General features: G+C 43.0%; 1 protein-coding gene across 1 annotated transcript in view; it reads right to left on the bottom strand.

The window, feature by feature from the left end:
* The window catches only part of FBXL5 (F-box and leucine rich repeat protein 5), a 34,369-nt gene extending 13,793 nt beyond the window's left edge, over nt 1-20,576 (bottom strand). The window contains exons 1-4 of the mRNA XM_054998697.1: nt 20,408-20,576; nt 5,884-6,099; nt 3,696-3,791; nt 1,463-1,652 (exon numbers count right to left, since the gene is read on the bottom strand). Coding sequence (XP_054854672.1) covers nt 1,463-1,652; nt 3,696-3,791; nt 5,884-6,099; nt 20,408-20,491 — 586 coding nt within the window. The 5' untranslated portion in view covers nt 20,492-20,576. The remainder of the gene's footprint in view (nt 1-1,462; nt 1,653-3,695; nt 3,792-5,883; nt 6,100-20,407) is intronic.
* Nucleotides 20,577-25,913: the final 5,337 nt, after the last annotated feature.

The following is a 25,913-nucleotide window of genomic DNA, read 5'->3' as shown; positions in this document are numbered from 1 at the left end:
AAACCCTGCTGTTTTCAAGATAGCTTATCCCAAGCATGTAATTAATAAAAGGGCAACAGAAGAGCAGAGCCAATGCTACTAGCACTAACATCCCAGAAATCTACGTAGCAGACTGATAACTCATCTGCCATGATGCAGAACAGGAGGTATTATCATCAGTCTATCTAGATATCAACTTGGCATCCATTTGGATGAGGAAAAGCACCAAAACCAGGCAATCCACAGATAGGGAAGGGGCTTCTATACACTCGTGGGTCTTTGCAGGTACACAGAAAAAATTAAGTTTGCAATTTTTTTTAAAAAAAATTAAGATTTCCTGGTGGTGGAAGATACTGCAGCTTAATGTGTTGCGTGAATCACGTGGAACTACTGCTTGTTTCTTGCCCACACACAAGATTCTAAAGTAAGATTAAACTGTAGTTCAGAGTGTCCTTATTTGTCAGCAAAAAACAAACCAGTTTGTCGTTTTGCCCAATCACAGCAATGCAACAAGCTGCAGTTTGTTATAACCCAGGAAATCTTTCAGCTCTGCACCAAGCATGACGGGAAGAGGAGGAGGAGGAGGAAGCTCAAATGTTTCTCATCTTATTCTGGTCACAAGTAGTTTATGGCAGCTGATTGCAACTGAAGTTAAATCTGTATCAGCGGATGTGATGAACAGGAGGCTGGACTGCCTCTCAAAGTTAGAACAACCATGCAGCTGTTTCATCCCTGAGCTTATGGGAGAGCTGCCCCAACATTCAGCCACCTTGAAAGGGGAAATGGAAAGTTAGAAAGTCAGCAGCAGTTGGGTGGTGTCTGCTTTGGCAAAAGGACAGAATCAAGGGAGGATCTCTGCCTGGGAGTGGGGCAGAAAGGTTTAAAGCCTAGTTGTGAGGCCCGTCTCTGGTGATGAGCAGACCTTGTCCCATTTAGCCTGACTCTTGACTGGTGTGGGTCGAATCCTGTGTGTGGGAGGATCCAACCTGGTGGTTAGGAAGTGAAAGCCTGTTTGTACTTGAAAGCTTTAAAGGGAATTTAAATCACAATCTGAAGCCGTAACTAGCTTAAGAGCCTCAGTCAGGCATCTCCTACGATTGCCCCGAGACCTGGGCTGCTGTTCTGTTCTTTAAAAACCACCTAGAGGTAAATACATCTTTTGTTGTTTTGTCGAATCTCCTGCTTCCCTGATCTCTCTAATCTTCCCCAAAATTATAAAGGTGATGTGGCTCCCCTCAGTTGGAAAAAAAAGGCCAAATAAGCTGACTTATTCTTGCGTGTAACCGATAGAAATAAAAAGTACTAAAGAGACCGACAGGCTTATTAAAATCTCTTGACAGTAAAAGCAGCATCACCTTCTATAGCACTGCAATCCTGATACTATTTTCAAGAAATCAGACTACAGGAATCCATAAGAATGGGTTCTCATGAATGCAGTGCGTTGTGTATGTATGCAGGACTGACTTTGAGTAAAAGAGTTCACCTTGATCTGACTTTTCATCCACAGAATATTTAAAAGCTTTCTGGAGTTCTTCAGCTTGATTCCAGAGACTAAGCCCTCTAAGTATTTCTGCTGCAGTCTCCTTTTGTGAGCAGTGCTGAGCAATTACTTTCTTTTTTATATCCTTTAATTCTTCGTAAGTAAAATATTCCATCAACATAGGCTGGAAAACCTAAGGGACACAGAAGATGCTAATGTTTAGAGAACACCCTCCAACACACACACTCCAAAACCCCCACAAGCCTGCCCGAGCTCTTGAAAAGCTATTCTTCCAGCGTGATCCATTCAGCAGACCTCCCATGTGTCCGAACTGACAACTCTTGAAACTATGGACTTGTCGATTTATCTCATTTATTCCTTTTCCCATATATAAAGATTATACTCACAGATGTTCTAAAAATGCTGAAACATTACAGAAAAATTGTGCTTCTCAACATGGGATGCAGGTTTTCGTAACAATTGCCGTTTATGACCTTTAAAGCTCTTCACAACTTAGAAAGGACCGTCTCCCTCCGTATGTCCCTGTCCCCCAACTAACATCCTCAGGCAGCCATCTGCTGGCTGTCTCACCCCTTAGGATGGCCCACATGGCACTGACCAGAGTCTAGGTCTTTTCTACTGTGGCCCCTGCTCTGTGGAATGGGCTCCCTAAAGAGGCAAGGGGTGTCCACTCCTTGAAGATCTTTAGAAGGCACTATAAGGCTTGCTTGTTTGGCAGAGCTTTTGTTGGACTGTAAATGGCAAGTAGCTTTTAAAGGAGGAGGAGGGGAAAACTTATTTTGGTTTTAATGGGAATGTTTTTAACTATTATTGTAAGCTGCTTTGAACCATGTGGGAAGGCGGGGTATAAATGAGTAAATAAGAATTTGTTCTCCTCAATCTCCACAACCACCTAGAAGTGTGATGTGTTGTCTCCAACCACCCATACCAGCCACAACTAATCTATCTGTGATTTTTTAGCATTCTATTAGGTACTTTGGACAATCAGTTTTTCTCCTAATCCCTTGTTCCCCCTGCCTACAAGCATCTTTGATGTGCTGCTACTTGCCAAGCCTGCCTGCTAGGGATCATCCTTTGTAATTTCTGCCATTTTTAAAGTTGTTAACACTTACCATTAATGATAAACACAATGCCTGTAAACATATAAATGTCCTTCATGGAAAAAGGAGGGTTTTTGTTTTTATTATAATGGGGATCCAGGTTCTTTGACAGCTTGATTAGTGGGAGGAAAGATATGAAAGGCTGAGAACCACTCTGCTATTCTATGCACGCCTATTTTTCTAAACTAGTCCAAATAAAAAAATGCCCACCCAAATTAATCCCATGTTTTTGAATATGTAAAACCTAAAAGTTTAAAACCTGAAACATAACCCAATGTTTATCAGTATTATTCTACTCTCTCTTAACATGCACACACACACACACATGAATCTCAGGGCAGAACAAATGAGGGGACTGACAGCAAACACAAGGGAAAGCAAACTAGTAATCTAATCAGATGTGATTACCTAGGATAGTGCAATGGTATCTATTTTACTGAAATTTCACACACAACAAAACATGAATTCTCAGGACGTGTTCTACGAAATTTGATTTTTTTTTAATAAGTCTGAGGACAGAATTACAGCAGTGTTCATACATGCACTCTAAGCCAGTGTCTGTGGCAATGCTTCAGCAACCCTAAGCAACATACAAAAAGGAGGCACATCGATTCTCACAGTTAGATAATATCATCAGCACACAAGATTACAGTTTCACCACAAGTGGCATTGGGGCAATTGTCCCCACGCCAGCCAACATTACAGCCTCATTTTCATAAATGCGTCTGGCACACAAAAAAGTCTGCCACATAGCTACCTATGGTACCACGAAGCTTCAGCACCTATAATTCTATTTGTAAAGAAGCAGGAACTGAAATGTCAGAGACGATCTTTTAACAGTGGAATACATTGTACATTTGGAGTTTTGTTTACTATCTAGTACAAGCATCAGTTTACAAGGTATCTTGCAAATGACACTATCTATCATGAACCTGTTTTTTTTTCATACAGAGTAGAAGCCATTTCTTCTGTCCCTTTTAGAAGTTAAGTGACAAAAACACAAACATTTCTTACCTCCTGAACTCCCTACTATGGAAGGTATCTATACCTTACTGTTTCAGTGTAAAGCTCTTAAAAAGTCTTTGATTTTGTACTTATTTCCTCGTTTTGCTCACCTCCTCCTCCTCTTTCATGTGAGGAAGGAAATCCCTGGTGAAAGCTTCCAGTCTCTCCTTCAGCTGCTTTGCATAGTTTAGCTGTTCGTATTCATTCTGAGAACAATAAGAGACCCATTACAGAGCCTTTGCATTATGTGAAATTACAAGTATTTATAAACCAACAATCTTTAGATTATAAAATTCTTGTATTTTTTAAAAAACAACAATAGATTTAGACTCCTTTTAATTTATAACAATTCACAAGGTATATTCATCCTTTCTAATGTACAAGTCTTGAAATAGTTGGCCAGAAACCAATATACATACATAACCAAGGTGATACACAGAATATCATGCAGATGTACAAAACTGCTACGGACGTGCTCGATTAAGGCATAAAGTTTTGATTTAACTTTTTTTAACTTTTGTTTTTAAGTAACATAACTACAACTGCAGAAAAAACAATAACAAGTTGACCAATAACAGTAAAATCATGGCGTAACAACAGCAAAGAGAAGATACACTTAGAACAGTCTTAACTATATATACTAACAGATGGAGTGATTAACTATCAAGAATTGTCTGGTATAAGTCATTCGGAGGAGACATATCTTTACGAGCAATAAATTCAAAGGGCCACCACTTTTCAAAGAAAGACGATTTGAGATTCTTGTTTTTGCACTGATTTAACTTTTTAATTGTTTTGCGTTGTATATGAAGATTAAAAAACAGAGCCAAGCCAGAATCCTCAACCCCAATTTCACTGCTTGCTCTCATACAGCAGACACCCAATCCCTTTGGATAGATTTCCAGAAGCAGGAAGAGGGGCTGCAAACAAGTTTTCACCCACTACCCAGCTTACTGGCAGCAATGACAGTTCTTGGTGCTGATGCTGGGTACAAATCTTCCCCCTAGCACACACGTATCTCTTTTAAGAGTTGCAAGCTGAAGGCAGAAAGCAAGGCCAGCTTTATTTTAGCCTCATGAATCCACATAATCAAAGAGACCTGGCTACCTGGCTACATCTGAAGCCAAATTAAGGCAAGGACAAAGCTTTCTGTGGTTTAAAAACAGAGAACGAAAATGGCACCTCAGAGCAGGGGAGAGCTACACTGCCATCATCACAACAGCAAATATCCAACGGGGGGTGGGAGGGGCACTGTGAAACCTCGGCCGGCTCCCCCCGGCCCCCCTTCTCCATACTGAGGTGAAAAATTCACTTGCCTGTTCAGCCTTATTACGATTTTTATTAGTGTTAGCTATGCATCAAGGTGATACCTGTAGCCTTACATTTCATTGTTCAAGAATGATTTGCAGGTATAGGCATTTCTGGTTATACTTGCGGTTTAAATGAAATGAAGTTCCTCACAAAGTTCCATTAAACACCAGCAGCACTACTAGAGGAGTTAAACTGAAAACCATGAGAAATTTGCTGAACAGTACAAGTGAAGCGACCACTTTTTGATACTAACATTGACAGGTAACTGCAGATTTAATTCTTAGGAAGACAATAGGAAATTGCAATAATAATTAAAGAAACAACATTAACAACATTCAATTTATATACTGCCCTTCAGGACAACTTAATGCCACACTCAGAGCGGTTTACAATGTGTGTTATTATTATCCTCATGACAATCACCCTGTGAGGTGGGTTGGGCTGAGAGAGCTCTGAGAGAGCTGTGACTGACCCAAGGTCACCCAAGCTGGTTTCAAGCAGAGGAGTGGGGAAATCAAACCCGGTTCTCCAGATTGGAGTCCTGCCGCTCTTAACCCCTACACTAAACTGGCTAGATGATTATAGGCTTGGTATTTCGCTATACAATTACTGGTTATCCACGTTCCGCTCAATGCCTAGGATGTGCTTAATAATCCTCTTTGATCCTTGTTTATTTAGATCATTCCACTTCTGGTAATATGAGAGTCCTGAATAAGCCAGTTTCTGACGGCCTGGAAGTCCTCCTCCAACTCGAGGACAACATCTAAAATCACTGACCACCCAGCTTACCAAGGAGGAGTGAGGTCCCATCCAAAGAAGTCGAGGTTGCACCAGAGTGTCTAATTTTTTGTGTGTGTGGCAACAGAACTACTTTAAACTATACAATGCTGCCCAAGTGCTCAGATTACACAATGTCTTAGCAATTTAATTTTACATCACGCCAGTGAAGAATCAAAGTATCCTCATCCTGTCTCTGAGACAGCTCACCTTCACGTTCTTCAATCCTTTCTCAAAGAGGCTCAGCATCTCTGACAGTTTGTTATCTGAGTGTACATTATACACAGTCTGGCTGCGCTGCTGAAGTAAGCCGATGATGTATTCATTTTCAATCTGCTCGTGCATTTTAAATTCCTTAAAAGTGGCATACAGGGATTGGAGTAGAGCCCGGAAATCATTGTTGTTGGAGAAATTGGTTTTAGAAAGCTGAGAGGAAAAGAGAGAGAAAAGTTTACTTTGTTTCTGAAAGAATATTCAGTTGTGTTCTGGAAATACATGCGGGAGCACCCCATTTGACTGCCCCCCCCCCGGAAGCTTCCAACGCTGCAAAAAAAAATCTGCAATGATGAGACATTAGTACTGCCAACATTTTTTCAAAACCTTTTAAAATATAACAACAGAATACTGCCTCCCAAACACAATTCAATTTTTAAACTTACCCAGGTTTTAAGGAGGCAGAGTTATACCCATGTTAAAATAGTCTGAAAAATAATTCATCTAATAGGAATGTTACATCTGAGAATGTGTGTAGTTCATGCTGCTACTCCGAGTCTATTCTTTCTTTTTTAACACAGAGGTCTAATCTGTTAAGTCCGCTGATGAGATATTTCAGAAGAAATCCAAAGACCTTTTTAATACTCTCAATAACCCAAAGGGAGCTTCATGCATGAAAAAAATAAAGACTAATGTTGAGATTTTATTCTCCATGTACAAGCCAGGGGTCCACTGATGACCCCGCTTTGCTTCTCATTTGCTTGAGAGAAACACACGCATTTTAAATATAACCAATTTTTTTATTTGGCAAAAGGAGGGCAGGACATAAAAACACTGAACCCTAAAGCACAGAAAGCAAGAAGGCACCTTGCTGCTTTCCGTAAGTCTTGAAGGTTCAGCTCGTCAGAGATGAGCCCACATCCTCAAAAACCCACTTTTCAGCAGCACAATGGGAATGAGACGAGTTCTCCCCTGGGTGAATGCACAGCTTTTCTGGACTGCAGCCAGAAGATGCACGACAGCTTCATTAAAGCCGATTAACGTTTGGCCACTGGATTCAGAGAGATGCTGTGCACATCTCCCACATGCTGAGGTGTGGCAATAATCTGGAAAACAATCTTCCCTTTATTAACTAGAAGGTTTTTTTTTCTCTAGAAGCAACTATTAAACAATTTTTAAGCCAGAACATAAAGTAGGAAGAAGCCAGTTAGAGTACAAATCCGAACATTTCCTGGCTGTACAGAAGTTTAGAAAAGACAGGTATGTGTCATGTTTGAGGCAATTTGTTGTAATCTAGTGCAGCAAGTCACAGCAACGGGAAAGATAGAAAGGACGACATTCCTCTTTCCTTAGGCAGAGAATACACTGTCAGGTCTTCTGTTCGAAACTGCTACTCACACTTAGGTCTGTATTTCACAATTCTGTGCAAGCTTAGAATTTAACAGTGGACACACACAAATATGTGGGAGCATTCAACAAAAAACAAACAAAAAATAATATCCACAAATGTAACTTTGAAAATACGAGTCAAAAGTGGGGGGTGGTATTTGTTGAGTAGCTTCCTGTTCTATGGAGTAGAGTCCCCCCCCCCTTTTGCACTGTAAGAATAAATTAGGGTTGGGACACAACCAGTTAATTATCTTCCCTTAGGCCCAGAATGTCCTTGCATTGACAGTGGCCTGCTTTAATTGTAGTCTGGTGCTACTACTACCAACAGCACTCTAAGTGTCTAACTCAACATGCATACGTTGTTATTTCTTCTTGGGGGGGGGGGGGCATCCTTGATTGACAGGTCATTCCTCCCTGTCAGTCAAGGATGCTGTCTTTGACTGTGAGCAGAAGGAACATTCATAATAAGAACTTTGTTCCATTTTAAATACTGTTCACATACATAGCATTAGCAGCTAACTAGTAGCAGTAGATTACTGTGGTTTAGAAAATTGATTCTAAATAGCCAACTGGATTTCTGTATAGCAGCAGACCTTGACAAATTTTCTTTAGCTCCAGGAGCCAGCTCAAAAATCTAGGAGCCAGACTTGTCAGTCTTCAGAGCTTTGTATAATAATTACCATATTTTCTAATTATTGCTGCCACAAAAACTAATCCTAACCTTTTCAAAATGTTTTAAGTAATTTATTAAGGCCATGACAAAAGTGTTGCATATTAATAAATACAGGGATAGTTCTAGATGCTAAAAGCTAACCCTTAACCCTTGCCTAACTTCTCCCTATCTCTGATTATTCCATTATTGTTTTAAAAACTCCACTTAATTGAATATTGGTGTCAATACAGAAAGCAACTGGTTAAGAAACGAATTTATCCACCACTACCATAAAATCATTACTTAACATACTTGACACTGCATTAAGATTTCTAGGCTCCTGTGGAAACCTGGCACCTGGGATTTGTCAACCTCTATTGTATGGCATAACATTCATACACATTTATCCTATACCACTGCTATAAATATTTGGGCAACTGACTATGTTTTTTTGAACTCGTTACTAATTGAACAAATATGTACAATAAATATATGCAAGTCTACTTATACAGGACACAACACGCTTCTCAGCGCAGGAAGACATATTAAAAGAAATTCAGAGTAAGTATAGCAGTGTACATACTGACACAACATAATGTCAAACTAATACGAACAGTAAACTTCTATTTCAAGTGGAACAGGTGTTACTCAAGCGCTCCAGATCAAGGGTTAGAATTTCCCCCCAAAACACTTAAGAGATTGCTTAAATAATTTCCTGTACCCAAAAAGCTGGGCCCATATCAACTGGGAAGTAAAATGCAAAGAGTTAGATCTTATTAATTTCTTTTTTTAAAAATCCACTTATAGACCACCTTTGAACCCAATGAGGGCCCAAAGTGGCTTAGAACCTTCTCCCGTCCTTCGTTTACCTTCACGATCCGGGAAAGCGGCTTATGCTGAGAGTGTGTGGCTGGTCAAAGATCACCTGGCAAGCTTCCACGCAGAGTGAGGATTGAACCTGTGTCTCCAGATCCTAGTCCAATACTCTAACCACTACATTATATTGGGCTCTGTTCTGATAAAGAGGAGAGCCCTCCTGTAGAGTGCAAAGCACCTTCTTTCAGCAGCACCACACTCCCATCAGCAGGACAGATCTGTGGGATCCAAACTTTTAGTTTTAGGGAAGCCGGAAACACACATTGACTTTATAGAAGCACTAAACACATGCCCTAACTTGTGCTGCAAAAGATGCTCTCGTGACTCAACAGGGTGTATCATTAATGCATAGCTAGCTCTCTTGCATTCACTATCAGGGATGTATTTATTCTACCCTTGCCTCTTGTTAAAGGGCAAGAGGATTATTATACCTTGCTTAACCTAGATTCAAAACAAAGCTCAAGTAAAAATGCTGTAAAATACAGACTAGAGAATGCAGGATAGTACACCAGGTTGTTTTATTTCTCTGCAGTGCAATCTACAATTTATTGAGGCATCACAGCTCTTCTGCCACGAAAATGAAGTTGCTATATATTTAACTCCCAAATGCCCCTACGCGTAGATTCTTACATCTACAGTTGGAAGCACTTGGAAACAAAACAGATAGTTTTGCAAATTTGGACACACACCCCACCTGCCCCTATGTTGCAGAAAAATCTGAAACCCTGTTTTAAAAAATCTTGGGACAGTATAAATCCCTTCCAACACAAATGTGGTTTCCACACACATGCAGAAAACGCTTTTACTTTTTCTCCATCATTGGCGACGAAGGCCAAGAGGGCCCACCTGTGTCACAGGTGGTGACGGGAAAGGGGACAGTAGAGGCCCTGCACAAGTAAGGAGTCCATGGGGACTCAGGTGAGCAAAGCACAGAGCCCCCCCACCCCGTGCAAATGACTCTCCCCATTCTGCACCCCTTCACCAACACATCCCCACAATGCAGAAGCAGCACGAGGTTGGGAGGCTCCATGGCAGGGTTGGAGCTGTTAGAGGCAGCACTGCCCGTTGCGACCAGGAGCTTCCCTAGAGGATTTACAGGGCTGGAGAGACCCCCTGTAAGTGATACTCGAACAGCGTTCTTCCATCCCCCTTCAACAACAAGTACCAGGTTTCTTGTATCAGAATTCTAGCATTTGCGGAAAATACCCTACAGAAGATCCTCCTTCCCCAAAGCATCGAATGCTCTCTATTTGTTTCTGACCTTGAGAACTCAGCGGTGGAATCAGAACCTGGGACGCCATGTCAGCACCGTATCTACAGCAACGCTTACCCAAACTGTCGTGTCTGTGTACAGCCATGCCATAGTTGTGTGTTTGTTTTATTGCTTGTGCCACAATATGCTGAAGCTATACTGATTTGCAGATCCCATACTGCAGCTGTTACTTACTTAGGGCCCAGAACAGGCCTCCTCTGTTATCTTAGAGAAATATGCGAGTCTCGGCTAACCGTGACCTTGGTGTGTCTAGATGCCAGCTTTCACTGCTATTCCCAGATGCTGGGAATACTTTATTGTATACCTGATATATAGTCATAACTAAATAGATTCTCACAAGACTCTTGTAGGCTTGCGTGCCAAAACCTTAACTGTCATTTGGAGCGTGGGAAAATCAACTATAACAGAGACTGCTTGATTTGAATTCTGCCAAACCCTGTGATGGGGTACAGACCTGAACTGCATAGATTCTAATAAAGCTGCTTCTGCTTGAACCAACGTGTGTTCACTGTGAATGGGCTTGAGGGGTCTACTTGCCAGGGACTGACACAAACTGTTTGCACATTTATTTACTTTATTTATTGTCCACTTTTCTCACTGAGACTCAAGGTCAGTGAGAAAGACATTACAGTCAGTTTCAAAGACATTACAATAAACAGTGTAACAGTGTATAGCAATGCAATCTGCAAAGATTTAAACTAACAGGAATCCAATACAGAACTGAAGAAAGGCTAAAAAAGAGCATAAGCAATACCAATACTGACATATTAAAACAACACAGAGAAAGCTATCCAGTAGGATCATACAATAAGATAGTACTTAGTAGTAAAGTTTACGGACCCTAAAGGTAAAGGTAGTCCCCTGTGCAAGCACCGAGTCATTGCTGACCCATGGGGGGACGTCGTATCACAACGTTTTCTTGGCAGACTTTTTGTTACTGCCCGTTTACTTATGCATCTCTTTGAGACCACTTCCTTACTGTGTAGCCCTCCTATCTGAATAAAAGGCCCTCTTGAATCATTCAGTTTTGATCATTTGCAGAAAGCCAGGAGAGTGGGAGCTTTCCTGACCTCTTCAGGTAGGCTATTTCATAGGGTGGGAGCCACCACAGAGAATGCCTGGGTATGGGCAGCTGTTGAGTTTGCCCATGTGCAAAGTAGCTCCAGCAGAAGGTCCTGTTCAGATGAAGCTGCCACGGCAGAACATGGGGAGAAAGGCAACCTCAGTCTTGGGTTGTATCAAAAGGGCCACTGCATCGAAATCGCAGGAGGTCACAGTGCCTTTCTATACTGCCTTGGTCAGGCTGCACCTGGACTACTGTGTGCAGTTCTGGAGGCCTCACTACAAAAAACGGATGTGGACAAAATTGGTATTGCTTATGTGGACAAAAAAAGGATGCAAAATCAAAAAGAGTCCAGTAGCACCTTTAAGACTAACCAATTTTATTTTAGCATAAGCTTTCGAGAATCAAGTTCTCTTCTTCAGATGCTTTGATTTTGCTACCACAGACTAACACGGCTAACTTCTCTGCATCTATGACCAAAAAAAGGATGTGGACAGAAGAGAGTGATGAGGATGATCAGGGGTCTGGAGACTGAGCCCTGCGAGGCAAGGCTGGAGGGCCTTAGAAATGTTTAGTTTGGAGAAGAGGAGGTTGAGGGGGGACATGACTGCTCTCTTTAAATATTTGAAAGGCTGTCATTTGGAGGAGGGCAAGGAGCTGTTCCAGTTGGCAGCAGAGGGAAGGACCCGAAGCAACGGGTTTAAATTACATGCAGAAAGGTACCAGCTGGATATTAGGAAAAACTTTTTCACGGTCAAGAGTAGTTCCAAGGTGGAATCAGCTGCCTAGGGACGTGGTGAGCTCCCCTTCACTGGCAGTTTTCAAGAAGAGGCTGGACGAATATTTGTCAGGAATGCTTTAGGCTCATCCTGCATTGGGCAGGGGGTTGGACTAGAAGGTCTGTACGGCCCCTTCCAACTCTGTGATTCTGTGAAAGGCAGTCCTACAGATATGTCAGACCAAAGCTATGAAGAGACAGCCAATAAACTGAGCCCAGTCGCTGACAGGTAGCTAATGGAGTGACTGCAGAATGGGAGTGATATTCATGCTCCTCTGAGCTCCCAATAATAACCAAACTGCAGCGTTCTGCACCAACTGGAGCGTCTAAGTTAACTTATTGACAGTGCATTACAGCAGCCAAGTCTTGATGTTACTATGGCATGGATCCAAGTGGCTGATCTGAGCATATCTGTGCTATTTTATAAGCAAAAAAAAACTTTGCAAAGGCATCGCAGCCTGTTGTCTGTTCTAAAGACTGCAAAGGTTCAGATTTAGGAGTTAAAAGATGCCAAGATACCTTGAACAACTGAGATGGTCATGCATTAGCTGATGAAATGGTTGCAGAGAAATAACATTTCTTTGCTGCTGTCATTGCCTCTTCATAGGTCTTCCAATGGGCTCTGTAGCATGACTATTAGTTTCAGCCAGGGTGGATTTGATTTAAATCAAACTGACTTAAATCACGATTTAAATCACTAGTCATTAAGGCTTGATTTAAATCATAGTTTTCTACGTAAAGACTAATTCTTGCTGGTATAACTTTAATATGCAAGTAGATGCCTGCCTTACCGATAGGTAAAGGAACTTCATTAAAGTATTCCCAAACTGGGTCTCTTTTACGGCCTGCTGCCATTATAGGTTTTTTCCTCCAAGGAAAGAATGTGATAAACCTCAGGTCATACACACAAAAGATCCAAAGACTTGTGCAGTATTGCGCTCAAAAAGTTTCACTTTCATTTTGTACAGCTTGCCCCTCCCTCCTCACACTTAGTTTCTTCTTGTGCAGATCTATTCCACTCCAAACAATCAGAAAAATATTGTTTCTATTCACTGAACTTCTTGAAACTTAGCACTGGAAGGGTTGATTCTGTCTTCATAGGTTTGTAGAACAATAGGATTAAGATCTTTTTCTCAACTCTGTTCATGTTATAACATCTTTGCTGTGAAGAAAAGGCATGTGATCTCTGCTGAGCTGACACAAATTCAGTTTTGAGAACTGCAAAACCAAGCATCTGTGATAATATCTTGTAGGCAGAGAAACTGCCCAATAATCTTACAAAAATCTCTGGAAGAGCATGACATTGTGAATGGATTAATGGAATTTATTTACCAAAAAAATTAAACAATATACAGCCTTATTCTACATAATTAAAAACTAATCTTTATTTCATGATGGAATAACCTTTGGATGGTAATATATTTTCCTCAAAAAGGATTTTTTAAAAAAAAATCCGATTTAAATAAAAAAAAATCCGATTTTTTAAAATTTTTTTAAAAAAATCATTGATATTTATCCACCCTGGTTTCAGCACAACTTTTTCACTAGCATCTTTCCAGATATCTTCGAACCCTCTTTAGGTAACCCAGCTCCATGGTAAACCAAAGGGCCAGTTTCTGTCCCAACAGTCGGAGAGGTCAGGAAGGAGCAATGTTGTCAATAGCTTCAAGGGGCTTCACATTCCAAGCTCCTACTGCAGGCTCAGAGCATATGTTTGGAATCCTAACCCCCCCCCCCAGGGCATTTTCGAATCTAGAAAGATCTGTGAGCTTTTGTGGGGAAACCATTTTAAAAGGTCCTTCCCTTTTGGGGGCAGGATGATGGTGCTGGGGCTATATTCACTTTTGCCTTCAGTAGATAATGGTGAGACCATGGCTCAGGCCAAATTGCAACCCTAAAATAAGACCTTCTCTCAAAGGCTCAGCGCAAAATATTACGTCTAAGATGCGGCCACTTTCATGTGTGGAACCCATCACTATTTGCAAGAGGCCCAGGACTTCCAGGGAAGCTATAAATTCCTGTGCTGGTCCTGACGTTAAACAATCAGCATGAATGTTGAAGTCACTCAGAACAATCCGTCTGGGTGTCTCCAACACTGTATCAGAGAGCATCTCTGCGAATTCCGAAAGGGTGCTTACTGCGTATTCTGTAAACAAGCAGAATGCCAATGAAAGGAGCGTACAGTCAAAACCAGGTACAGTTTGTAACGTAACAGAGATTGCTACCTTCCTGGTGTTAATTACAACAGTACCTGAACAAATAGGTGACTGACACCGCCTGCCCCTTCCACCATTCTTTTCACCAGAACCAGCTTGTCTCTCTTCAAAAGAGAATACCTCTTGATTTCTCTGTGATTTCTCTCTAGATGGTGCCTTACCATCCCTGGTCCCTTAAAGCAGAAAGGAAGGTTAACTATGCGATACTTCCTCTAGTCTCTCTCTCTGATTGTAGATGGCCATTTCATGTTCATACAAAAAATAGATCAAGTGCCGAAAGGGGACCGTGAGTACATCCAGCTGTCTTCATCCCACCTTCAGCTGTTGCCATAAAAAACAACACTTTTCCTACAGAGAACGCGCACTTAATGTTTTAGTAGCTATTCTAGACAGTTTGAAATGATGAATACACTACGCTATCGAAATACACTTGAAATGTACTGTGAAATATAAGACAAATATTGTGGCTCTGCGGGAGCAGAAAAGAGGAGCAAAAAGTCTCCTTAAATCAACTGAGCCCATGTCTGGAACACAAGTTTACTTATTCTAGATTTTTTTTACCCATGCACTCCTTAGTTACTCAAGATACATTAGAAACACAATTATTTATCACTTGTTACTTTCACCTCTCTCTTTTGTCTTCTCCACTATTGAAATTTAAAGTACACTAAGTCCTTGACATAGGAACCCCTTTTTTAATTAATGACTTGTAATGAAAATGCCACGTATATTGAAGGCACTATATTATACATATGGTTTGGGATTAATGCACCTGCTCACTCATATACGCTAGAAACATTTGCCGAAAGCTAAAAATTTGAGATCAGAATCCATGTAGTCCAAGGCACATTGCTAACTAGACCGATCCAAGAAAATAACAGGGTGAGAAGAATAAGAGAAAAGAGAAACAGGCAGTGTAAACTTTATTTTACTAAGACCAATAAAGGGACTAAAAAGGACTTTAAAAACTACAGGGAAGGCAAAAAGGTGTAAGGAAGTCGAGGAAGGGAAATGTTCAAATATTTTCAGCCTCCTTTATCTTTCAGGATGTAACAGATCATAAATGGGGGGAGGAGTATTTGCATCTTCCCTCCTCAAAAGGAGACATGAAGTGTACATCCAAAACTGTAAAGGTATTTTCATATTAACTGGACACCTGAAACCTCGTAATAGTTAGATCAAGTACAGGCTTGTTAAAAAACCATTCATTTGATCGCCTTTGGCAAATTACATTTGCCTCCAGGCAACCAAATAGGGAACTTTTGAAACACATTTCTGGCTTTTCAAATTAGTTTGCCACAAATTACTGTGTGGGCAAGCGAGGAAATGCTGAAGGCTACTAACATCAGGAGGTGCGTCGTATTCCCAGCAGGAACCAGGAAAAATCACATTGTTGTTAGAATGTAAACAGTTGCTGGGGTTTTAGGGGGGGGGGGTTAATTCAGAAAATTAAAAAAAGCATTCCACGTAACATTTTCAGTGATTCTCAATATGAGATAAGCCAGAATTATATATTCTAAGACCACAAGTCTATGCATACATTTGTGGGAGTATGCTCTATGAATAGGACTGGGCAATTTCTTTATCCACTATATCAACAAAATTGCAGACCCATTCGCTTAGACCTATGAAGTCCTACTCCTCTTTTTACTATTTGAGAAAAGCAGACATGATCCCAATAAGGTTCATGAACCTTAGCGTGCACACTGGGAAGGGGGTTTAACAGCAGAACATTTCTGTTGTCAAACTGAAAGCCAGTTTGGTGTAGTGGTTAAGAGCGTGGGACTCTAATCTGGAGAGCTGGGTTTGATTCCCCACTCCTCCGCTTGAAGCCAGCTGGGAGACTCTGGGTCAGCCACAGCTCTCTCAGAGCTCTCTCAGCCCCACCCACCTCACAGGGTGTTTGTTGTGGGGATAATACTAACACTTTGTAAACGGCTCTGAGTGGGCATTAAGATGTCCTGAAGGGCGGTATATAAATTGAATATTATTATTTTAATAATATAAAACCTTTCCATCTCAACCAGTTTATCTAACCTACTACAGACTCCAAAACCTACACAGAGAGAATCACATGGCAAAAATAAAACTGTGACTTTATAATTCAGAGGGAAAAGACAGTAGTGAAAGAGGATGGGGGGCTGCTGAGCAAGACCGGAGAAGGGGCAGCGAGGCTTTGGCTTCTTACTTATACCTCATCATTACTAGGCATGACATTTCACACAGCAACAGCCAACTCATAATTTGTATCCTGGCCTTCCTCCACAAAACTCAGGGTGGCATGCCTCATTCTCCCCACCTGCTTCATCCTTGCAACCACCCTGTGAGGCAGGTTAGGCTGCGTGTGTGTGCGACTGGCCCAAGGCCACCTACTGAACCTTACAGAGCAGGACGGGCTAGAACTTGGATCTTCCTAGGGATGTGCAATCTGGGTTCTGGGTTCAGTAAAAATTACCCGATTTTGCCTGATTTGGTAAAATTCAGTATTACCAAGCCTAAATCTGTATTTCCAAATAAAATTTGATAATACTGAACTCAAGCTTACCAAATTAATTTGGTAAAATTCAGGAAGTGCGGCCATGCTATTCCTTGCTCTTGCTTTGCTAAGGAACAGCAAGGAAACATGGCTTCCCACCTTTTTAACCAGATGGGAGAGGGGAGTGAGGCAGAAGCAAAAGGGAGAGAGGAAGGGAAGGGGAGGAGTGAGTGGCCAATCCTTGCAAAAGATCTCCTTCTCTGGCCAACAGGATTCTCAAGGAGGAGAGTTTCTTTTTAAAACTGCTCCAAGGAGTTAAAGTAGGAAACTTGCCTCAATCAGCCTCCATTTTGCTCTGGAGATTGAGAGACACCACCTGTGTTGTGGGTCAGTCAGGCACAGCCAGCCCTGATGAAGCAGATAGCTCAGCGGAAGAGGACGAAACAACCACAGCAAGGGTTGTAGCCTTTGGCTACAAGCAATCCACCACCAATCAGCAGCTGCCTGTTTGTCTCAGCCCAGGACACACCAACTAGCTCCCCACAACCCAACCCACCTCCACTGGAGAACAGATGGAAGAGGGTCCAGTGTGAACTACTAGAGAGGAGGCAAAGTGCACCATTAGCAATTCAAAGGCATTTGGAGTCAATCGAGGGTGCGGGGAGTGCATGCACTGGCAAAGTGCAGCTCGGCAAGGAAAAATGTACCACCTTGGTAATAAAAAATGAGGAGGGTGGAGAGCGACTGGTTGTGGAAGCAACATGTCGAATCACCCTCAACCCCACTGCCACTGAACCTGACTAACCCCCGTGACTTCGGACTGCCTGGGCCTGCGATTGGATCCTGTTGCCCAGTGGGTGGATTCCTGGCTGCTGCTGCCTGCGTGGAGACCTTCTGCACCGAGGACTTCTGCTGGTGCCTGGCTTGAGAGTTGAAGACTCACTAGGTTTTTTCTCTCTTTGAGGGGAGGGGGGAAGGGAAAAGTTTTTTTTTTTTACTTTGCTTTTTAAAAACTGCTTTTCTGCTGTGTGTGGAGCGTGCTTGGGTTGGACTATTGTGTACAAGGGGCTTTGATTTCTCAGCTTGAAGTTGTATTTACTGTTCATTTTGCAGCTTGTTCTTCGGCGGGGGTGGGGGTGGGGTGTTTTATCCTGTTGTGAGTAATTTGTTGTTTGGTGTTTTATAATTCCTGCTAATTTTATTATATTCTCTTGTTTCCCCTGTTGTGGGCGCTTTCTTTGTTGCCCAAAATTTTTGTTTGTTGTTCTTTGAGGGGGGCTGTTTCCTCTTTTGTTGGGACTTGCTCTTTTTTTACAGAAGTTCGGTTGGTGTTTTTTGCTGGGTTCTGTTTTCTATTGGCATAGAAGTTGGTTTGGTGTTTAATTGTTGTTGGTTGTTCTTCTGAGGGGGGGGGCTGTTGGGGTGCTTGGATCATGTGTTTCTGCAGTGGGCATCAGCTTGGATTTATTTCCCCCACAACAGGAATAAATGGAGGTACTGAGGGCACCTTGTTCAAGGGTCCACAGAATTGGACCTCGGGGTCCAATATCCCTGAAACTTGGGGAGTCTTTAGAGGACAGTCAGGAGCAAGTCTGCTTGCAAAATGCCACCCCCGGAGAGCCCTCATAATTTTCCCCATAGGGAAGAATGGAGATTGGTGGTAGCTGGGGGCTCCTTCTTTGGGGGGGCATAAAATAGCTCCCGGTGTCCAATCTTTATGAAACTTGGGGGGATTAGACGACAGTTAGGAGTAGGTCTCCTTCAAATCTGGTGACATTTGGTCAAAAAAATAACCCTCCCCCAGCCACCAGAAATATCCGAATTGAGTTTCCCATAGAAAATAACGGCTTAATTTTACAGAATTTGCTCTGTATTACCGAAACAAACTGGAGAATGAATTCGGTACTCCCCGAATTCTGATTTTTCCCCCAGTTTGGTATTTCCTGTGCACATCCCTATTTACCATCTAAAATTCAACACAGATTGTGTGGGGGGAAGATAAGGATGAAGCATGCATTCAGTTCCCTCCCAAGCACTCAGACTTCCTTTCAGTGGACCACCTGGCCTAGGACTGAACGGAATCACGTGCAAGAAGGGGAACCCCCTTCTTTCATGCAGCTCACTGGGTGGCACTTGAACTGCTTCAAATGGTCGGTGTGAGGAATGCCTCTGAACAACAGCACAGTGTAAATTAAGATTCCTAAAGCTACAGATTTTATAAAATTAGCAATGATGCAAAGTGTCATGCTACTGTTAGGAAGCAAATGTGCTGCCATATACCCAACCCCTAAGCTAGGGCTGCCTGGAGTTCTCCCAAAATTATTACTAATCTCCAGACTGCAAAGATCAATTCTCCTGGAGGAAACAGCATCTTTGGAGTGCAGGCTCTATGGCATTGTACCCCAGCTGAGGCCCCTCCTCAAACCTCACCCTCTTCAGGTTCCACCTGCAAAGTTTTCAGGAATTTCCCAACTCAGAGTACATAACTCTACCCCAAACATGTTGAGACAATGTACTGACTGTTGCTGTAACTCAGTGCATTGCTGATGGGATGTTTCAGCCGTCGCTTATATTGACTTAAACTTTGTAAGCAGCCTTGAGTCTCGCTGAGAAAGATGGATTATAAATAATATAAATAAAGATGGACTATAATAAATACATTTGTTTTAAGAAAGTATCAGACTAAAAACATGTGGAGAAAGGCAGAGACCCAGGTTCAAACCCTCAAGTCTGCCATGAACCTCACTGGCTGCCACTTGCTCTCAGCCTAACCTACCTCCTAGGGTTGTTGTGAGGGCAAACGGTAGCATAGTGGTTTAAGTGGCTGGCTTGCAATCAGCACTCTGCTGGCTGGACTCTTACTACTGCCATGATACTCCTCTTGGCCTCAGCTCCCCAATTTGTGAGGATAATAATAGGGATAATAATGACTCTGGGCAGGCACTAGTCTATCTAGAAAAGCAGTAGCACAGTTCAAGATGGGCAGCCGTGTTAGTGTGTCTGCAGCAGCAGAAAAGAGCAAGAGTCCAGCAGCACCTAGAAGACTAACCAAATTTGTGGTAGGGTGTGAGCTTTCATGAGTCACAGCTCACTTCTTCAGATATAGTGAGCTGTGAGTCACGAAAGCTCATAACCTACCACAAAGTTTATAAGCCCAGTTGTTGTTGTTAAAACGGGGCAGGGGCAAACCAAGGACACCGCAGCCCTGAAAAGGTAAGGCTGGGTGCGATAAAAATGTGACAGATGAGGAGAGAGACAGGAAAGTGGAGGGAGAGGTGCAAACGCTAAGCCAGCCCAAAACAGAGGAGCTGGGAAGTGAAGGGAGGAGGAGGCGGGGCAAGCAGTGCCTCCCTGCACCAGAGAGCAAAGTGCACTCTTTTTACATTTATTTACACACAGCCCTCTTTTTCCCTGCCTTGGACTCCAAGCGGATTTTCACAGGGTCTTCTTCCGCTTAATCCTCACAACAACCCAGTGAGGCAGCTCAGGCGGAGCGATGGTGACAGGACCAGCGCCAGCGGGGACTCGAACCCCCGGCGTCGCAGGACGGGTCTGGACGCTCTCACCACTGCGCCACACCAGCCCTGGGTGCGGGGAAGCCCTTGGAGGGGAGGGGTCGCCCTTAGGCGCGCCAGCCCCCCGACCCCCCCCCAACGGCGCAGTCGCTCAGCCAGCGGGCGCGCAGGCGCATTCACGTGAAGAGGAGACGGAGAGCGCGCGCAAGCGAGAGTAAGGGGGAGAGCCGCTCGCCTCGCCTCTCCCGCCCGCTAGTCCTTCCCGCCTTTCCCCTCAGGATACCTTGTCGCAGTACAGCCCGACGAGCTGCTTCATCCGCCAGTGCGGGGCCGTGAAAACATCCACCTCCTCAGGAAAGGGAGCCATCTTCTCCTCCCCATAGAGAGCGCGAGAGACGCTCGCTCGACGGCCGCGGTCAGGAGCCTGGCGACGGCGGAGACAACCCTCTTTCTGCGCCTGCGCTTCTGGCTGCCACTCAAGGCCGAACGAAGCCAGGCGCAGGCGCAATCCCGTCCCCGAGCGCGTCACGTGAGGCTCGAGAACCAAACGAACGAGTTGTTGAGGGGCGATCCCCTCCGCGCAGGCGCAAGAGCTGGTGGTGCGAAAGCTTTCGGAGGGCTCCTGGGCAGTGGGCAGGGCGCGGGGCTGGGTGGGGGCGCGGGGCGGCTGCAGCGATGTTCCCTTTCCCGTGGTTGTCGCTGCGTTCAACAACAGGGATCTGCTTTGTGTTAAAATAAAAGTAGAGGCGCATGCATTAATAAAGTGGCGTATTTACAAACAGGCAAACATGGCTGCCCTATTGCACAATAGGAATAATGTCCTAGTCGTTTGTTCCGTGGTTTCAAGGCTGGCGCGGTTATGGTTTGGGGAAAACACGGGCCAGGTTGCAAAGTAAAAATATAGCATGTTCCAAACAGGTATTTATTATTAGTGCACACAAAGTTCAAGTTAAAAACATAGGGCCTGAATAGCAGGCTGCATACCTGCGTTAAAAATAGAGAATGGAGAATGTTTTACCTATTTTTAACACAGGCACATAGCCTGCTATTCAGGCCCTATGTTTTTAACTTGAACTTTTAACTATTTCCATATCGGCCTAAGGAAGCTTTCAAACACTTGGAAACACCCCCACCCAAAGACTAAAAAATCATAATATACAAAAACAATTATAAAATGTGTTTATTTTTGTGGCTTTGCAGGTATTGCTGCAAGTCAAAAAGGCTTTTGTGTTGTAGGGAGGGGAGTCTCAGATGCTTCACTAAAGAGTTAAGGACCAAAGACTTCACTACTAAGTTGCTTTATGTACTATCAGTTGTTTTAAGTATGTGCTCCTATGAGCTACCTGTGCTACATATTGCCTAATATCAGCCCTAGAATTGCTTCTGTTTCAGCATTTATTCAACTCTGTATTGGATTCCTGCTAAAGCTATGTCTTTGTAAACCTGTGTTCATTTACTGTCTCGCATTGTTTATGAAAATGTCCTTGAAATTGACTGTACTAATCTTACACTGTGTAATCTGCCTTGAGTCTCAGTGAGAAATGCAGACTATAAATGACATACATACATAAATGGAATAATCAATAAATAATAAAGTCTGACAATATACGGTGAGATATAAATATTTTAAATACAAAATATAAATAAATAAAAGGAATACAGTATACAACACTGTCACCAAAACGATCTCAGTAGCCCCTTCAAAGGCCTAGGGTTGCCAACCTCCAGGTAGACCGTGGAAAATTCCCAGAATTATAACTCATCTCCATCCTACTGAGATCAGTTCCCCTGGAAGCAATTGTTGGTTCAGAGGGTGGACTCTATGGCATCACATCCCAGCTCAGCTCACTCCCCTCCCCAAACCCCAACCTGAGGCATCACCCCCAAATCCCCAGGAATTTCCCAAACCGGAGTGGGTAACAAACACCTGACCAAACAGTTATTAAGCATGTCCAAGTTGAGTCGGTCCAGCAGGGAGGATTAGACTAAAAGTAGATGTATATAACCACTCACAACAGCTATGCCCACCCAGGACTGGTCTACAATGCTCTTGGTCTTTTTAAAGCAAATCAGACACAAATATTTTTCATCCTTGATGGGAAGGCAATTTGGAGCTTGAAACAGGGAGTCCCACAAGGCTTCGTCCTGTCGTCAATGTTCTTTGACATCTTATTATACTGTAATAATAATAATAACAACAACAATAACAACATTTGATTTATATACCACCCTTCAGGACAACTTAACATCCACTCAGAGTGGTTTACAAAGTGTGTTGTTATTATCCTCAAGACAATCACCCTGTGAGGTGGGTGGGGCTGAGAGAGCTCAGAGAGAGCTGTGACTGGCCCAAGGTCACCCAGCTGGCTTCAAGCGGAGGAGTGGGGAATCAAACCCGGTTCTCCAGATTAGGGTCCTGTTGCTCTTAACCGCTACACCAAATTGGCATTGGAGCTGGGTTAGATTTCATCAATCTTCTGTGAAGGGGATGCTGTGGGGAAGAAGTGAATCTGTATCCAGACAGGGCAGCGTCGTCGTTTGAAAAGGTGAGATTCTAGAGGGGACTGATTTACAAAGTTTAGATGGGTGAGACTCTTTAGTACAGCCATTCCTTTTCCCTCCTTACCTGGTGCCTAGCCACACTCATTCTGGATCTCTGAGGTGGAGAAGGAGGGTGTAATGATTTCAAGTAAATGTGTGCATGTATCTTTAAATGCTTGATTTGAGATAGGTGAAGAGTGGCAGTGAAAGAGGGATGAGTGAGTGATGACTGAGAGTGGTGGCAGAGTGAATGCAGTTTAGATGGAGAGTGGAGAGAGAAGATACTGAGTCAGAAGAAAACAGGCAAGCTGTGTGCTGCCTGAGTATGTTGAAGTATTTATGAGAGAAATATAACCTGTGTGGAACCTGAACTGAGCATGTTTGTGAAGGAACACTCAGTCATGGAAAGAGAGGCCAGCTGTGTGCTACCTGAGGAGTAAATTTAAGCAGTTCTGAGGGGAAAAGAGTCAGAGAAAAGCAGGCTACCTGTGTGCTGCCTGAGCAGTTTAAGCATTTCTGTGGGAAAATATTGAGTCAGAGAAAGAGGCTAACTGTGTATGAAGCCTTAGAAGAGGTCTGTGTGAATGAGTTTAAATGAAGTAACTTTAAGAACCGAGAACTATGTTTATGAAACCGATACACTTCTTGACTAAATAAAAGTTTATTTTGTTTTGTTATATCCCAGAGTATCTGTCATTGCTATATCCCATTCCTATCCTCGGGGCCACATAGAACCACGAAGGAGCCTGACACTTAGGCACGTTACAAAAGGGAATACTTAAATAAAATATCTTGGAATATAGTATTCCTGGTGGCAGCAAACTACCCAGAGGGTGTTAAGAGAAAGAAAAAAGGCAAAATCTACCCAAGAGAAGTAAAGGGTCATAACGGGCGTATAGCAAGCCAACCAGACAACAAGCAGTCTATGGAGAGCAAGGCTGCCGCTACAGCTGCACCTGTGTGTGCTGGGAAAGCAGCATGGTCATTGTCCTTCTTTTCCTCCTCTTAAGCAGCTGTTTTTGCAGGATATGCTGAAATGAATGACAGGAATGCCCACTGGGAACAATGGGGGAATATGATGGGAGCCAGGAATGCCTACTGACTTGCATGGGCTGCCTTGAAATACATGATTACAGCACACAAAAGTTGCAAAGAAAATGTGTAACAGATTTTGAGAAACCTGCTCTGGGCCTGGAATGACAGCCTCTAGAGTGGAATGATAGTCTCTGAAACAATATACACTGCTGTGGACATGGAATGAGAGTCTAAAGAGTGGAATGCCAGTCCCTGGGAGCAGCATAAGTATTCTGGGACTCAAATGACAGGACCCAGAGTGGAATGAGGGTCCCTGCACCCAAATAAACTGTTCTGGTACTGGAATGACAGTCTCTGGGTGTGGAATCAGCCCTCCGGGATGAAAGAACAGCCCTCAGAATGGAATTATGGTTCCTGGGATTATCAGTCGTCTGAAATAGGAAACACAAACCTTACAATGGAATGAAGTGTGTGTGTGAGAGAGAGAGAGAAGTGTCGTCAAATCAAAACTGACTTATGGCGACCCCATAAGATAAGATTAGATTACTGCAGTATACTTTATGTGGGGATCCCTTGAAGAGTGTATGGAAACTACAATAGCAAAAGAATGCTGTGGCAAGACTATTGCCTAGAGTGGGCTATAGGGACTATACATATCACTTCAGCCTTGTTCCATATTCCCTGGCTTCCAATTTGCTTCTGGGCCCAATTCAGGATGCTATTATTGACCTTTAAAATCCTACATGGCCTGGGCCCAGCATACCTGAAGGACTGCCTATTTCCATATGAACCTACTCGTCCACTGTGGTCCTCTTTGAGGGCCTTGCTTCAGGGCCCCCCATCATCTGAGGTGTTAGGAATGGCAGCCTTAGAAGGGCCTTCTCAGTGGTGACACCAAAGTTGTGTAATTCCCTCCCCAGCCTATCCCCCTCTATCATTCTCTTCTGTCAGTAGGTAAAGACCATTTTTTTAAAATGGTGTTTTATTGGCCTCTTTTTGTTTTTAATTGTTGTTTTCTATATGTATGTAGTGTGTTTTTAAAGTTTAATTGTTCACTGCCTTGAGAAATCAAATTGGTTGGAAAGGCAGCAATAAAATGTTTCAAACAACCAACCAAACCATGTACAGCTGTAATTCATAACCATAAATAAGGGCAATGGAAAGGTCAAGCTTGTAGATGGAAAGGTTAGAGCAAATGAATGCTCGACTTTCAGTCTTAAAATCATGGCTAATTGGTTTGGGAGGTTTGTGTCTGTACCGGATCCAAGTAGATCATGTTTACATTGTAATGGGGAGACAAGGCTAGGGGATGCTTTTTTTTTTTATACTCCTCCACAGGGCTTTTTTTCTGGGAAAAGAGGTGGTGGAACTCAGTGGGTTGCCCTCAGAGAAAATGGTCACATGGCTGGTGGCCCCGCCCCCTGATCTCCAGACAGAGGGGAATTTAGATTGCCCTCTGTCTGGAGATCAGGGGGCGGGGCCACCAGCCATGTGACCATTTTCAAGAGGTTCCGGAACTCCGTTCCCCCGCATTCCCGCTGAAAAAAAGCCCTGCTCCTCCAGAGCACTGGCATTCTAAAAAATGTTAAAGCATGAATTTAAAAAGCCGCTATACAAAAATTGCCTCTCTGCCAGAAAGTTGCATATTGTAGTTTGCTCCATCACTAGAACAGGCATATGGAAGATATTGGGGAAAACTCAAACAACGCAGGTGACAAACTCTCTCAGGCACAATGTACCAAAATGCTGGGAGGGGATTACAAAGGCAGAGAATAATGCAGTAAAAACAAGGCAATGCATGCAATTTATTTATTTATTTGAATATTTGTATCCCACTAGACCCCTGCAAAGCAGAACTCAAAGTGGTTTACAAAATAAACAACAGTCTAAAATCACAATTCAACAGAACTCAGCCCATGATAGGGTTAACAACTCCAGACTGGGAAATTCCTAGAGATTCGGAGGTGGAGCTTGGGAAGAGTGGAGTTCCAGGAGAGGAGGAAATTCAGCAGTGATTTGGTGCCATAAAGCATCCATTATGTTTCTAAACAGACAGTAGAATCAGTCCTGAAATACAGAACTTGACAGCTTGTACTGCCATTGTTCAACTGTTTTTGTCTCTTTTTTCCCATGTAAAATTTATTTATTTACATTATTTATAGTCCTGACTTTCTCACTGAGACTCAAGGCAGATTACATAGTGTAATTCAATA

This window comes from Eublepharis macularius, chromosome 15 (genome assembly GCF_028583425.1).
Source record: "Eublepharis macularius isolate TG4126 chromosome 15, MPM_Emac_v1.0, whole genome shotgun sequence".
Lineage (NCBI taxonomy): Eukaryota > Metazoa > Chordata > Lepidosauria > Squamata > Eublepharidae > Eublepharis > Eublepharis macularius.
Note: the sequence above shows the minus strand (reverse complement) of the source record. Positions and strands in the feature narration are given on the sequence as shown.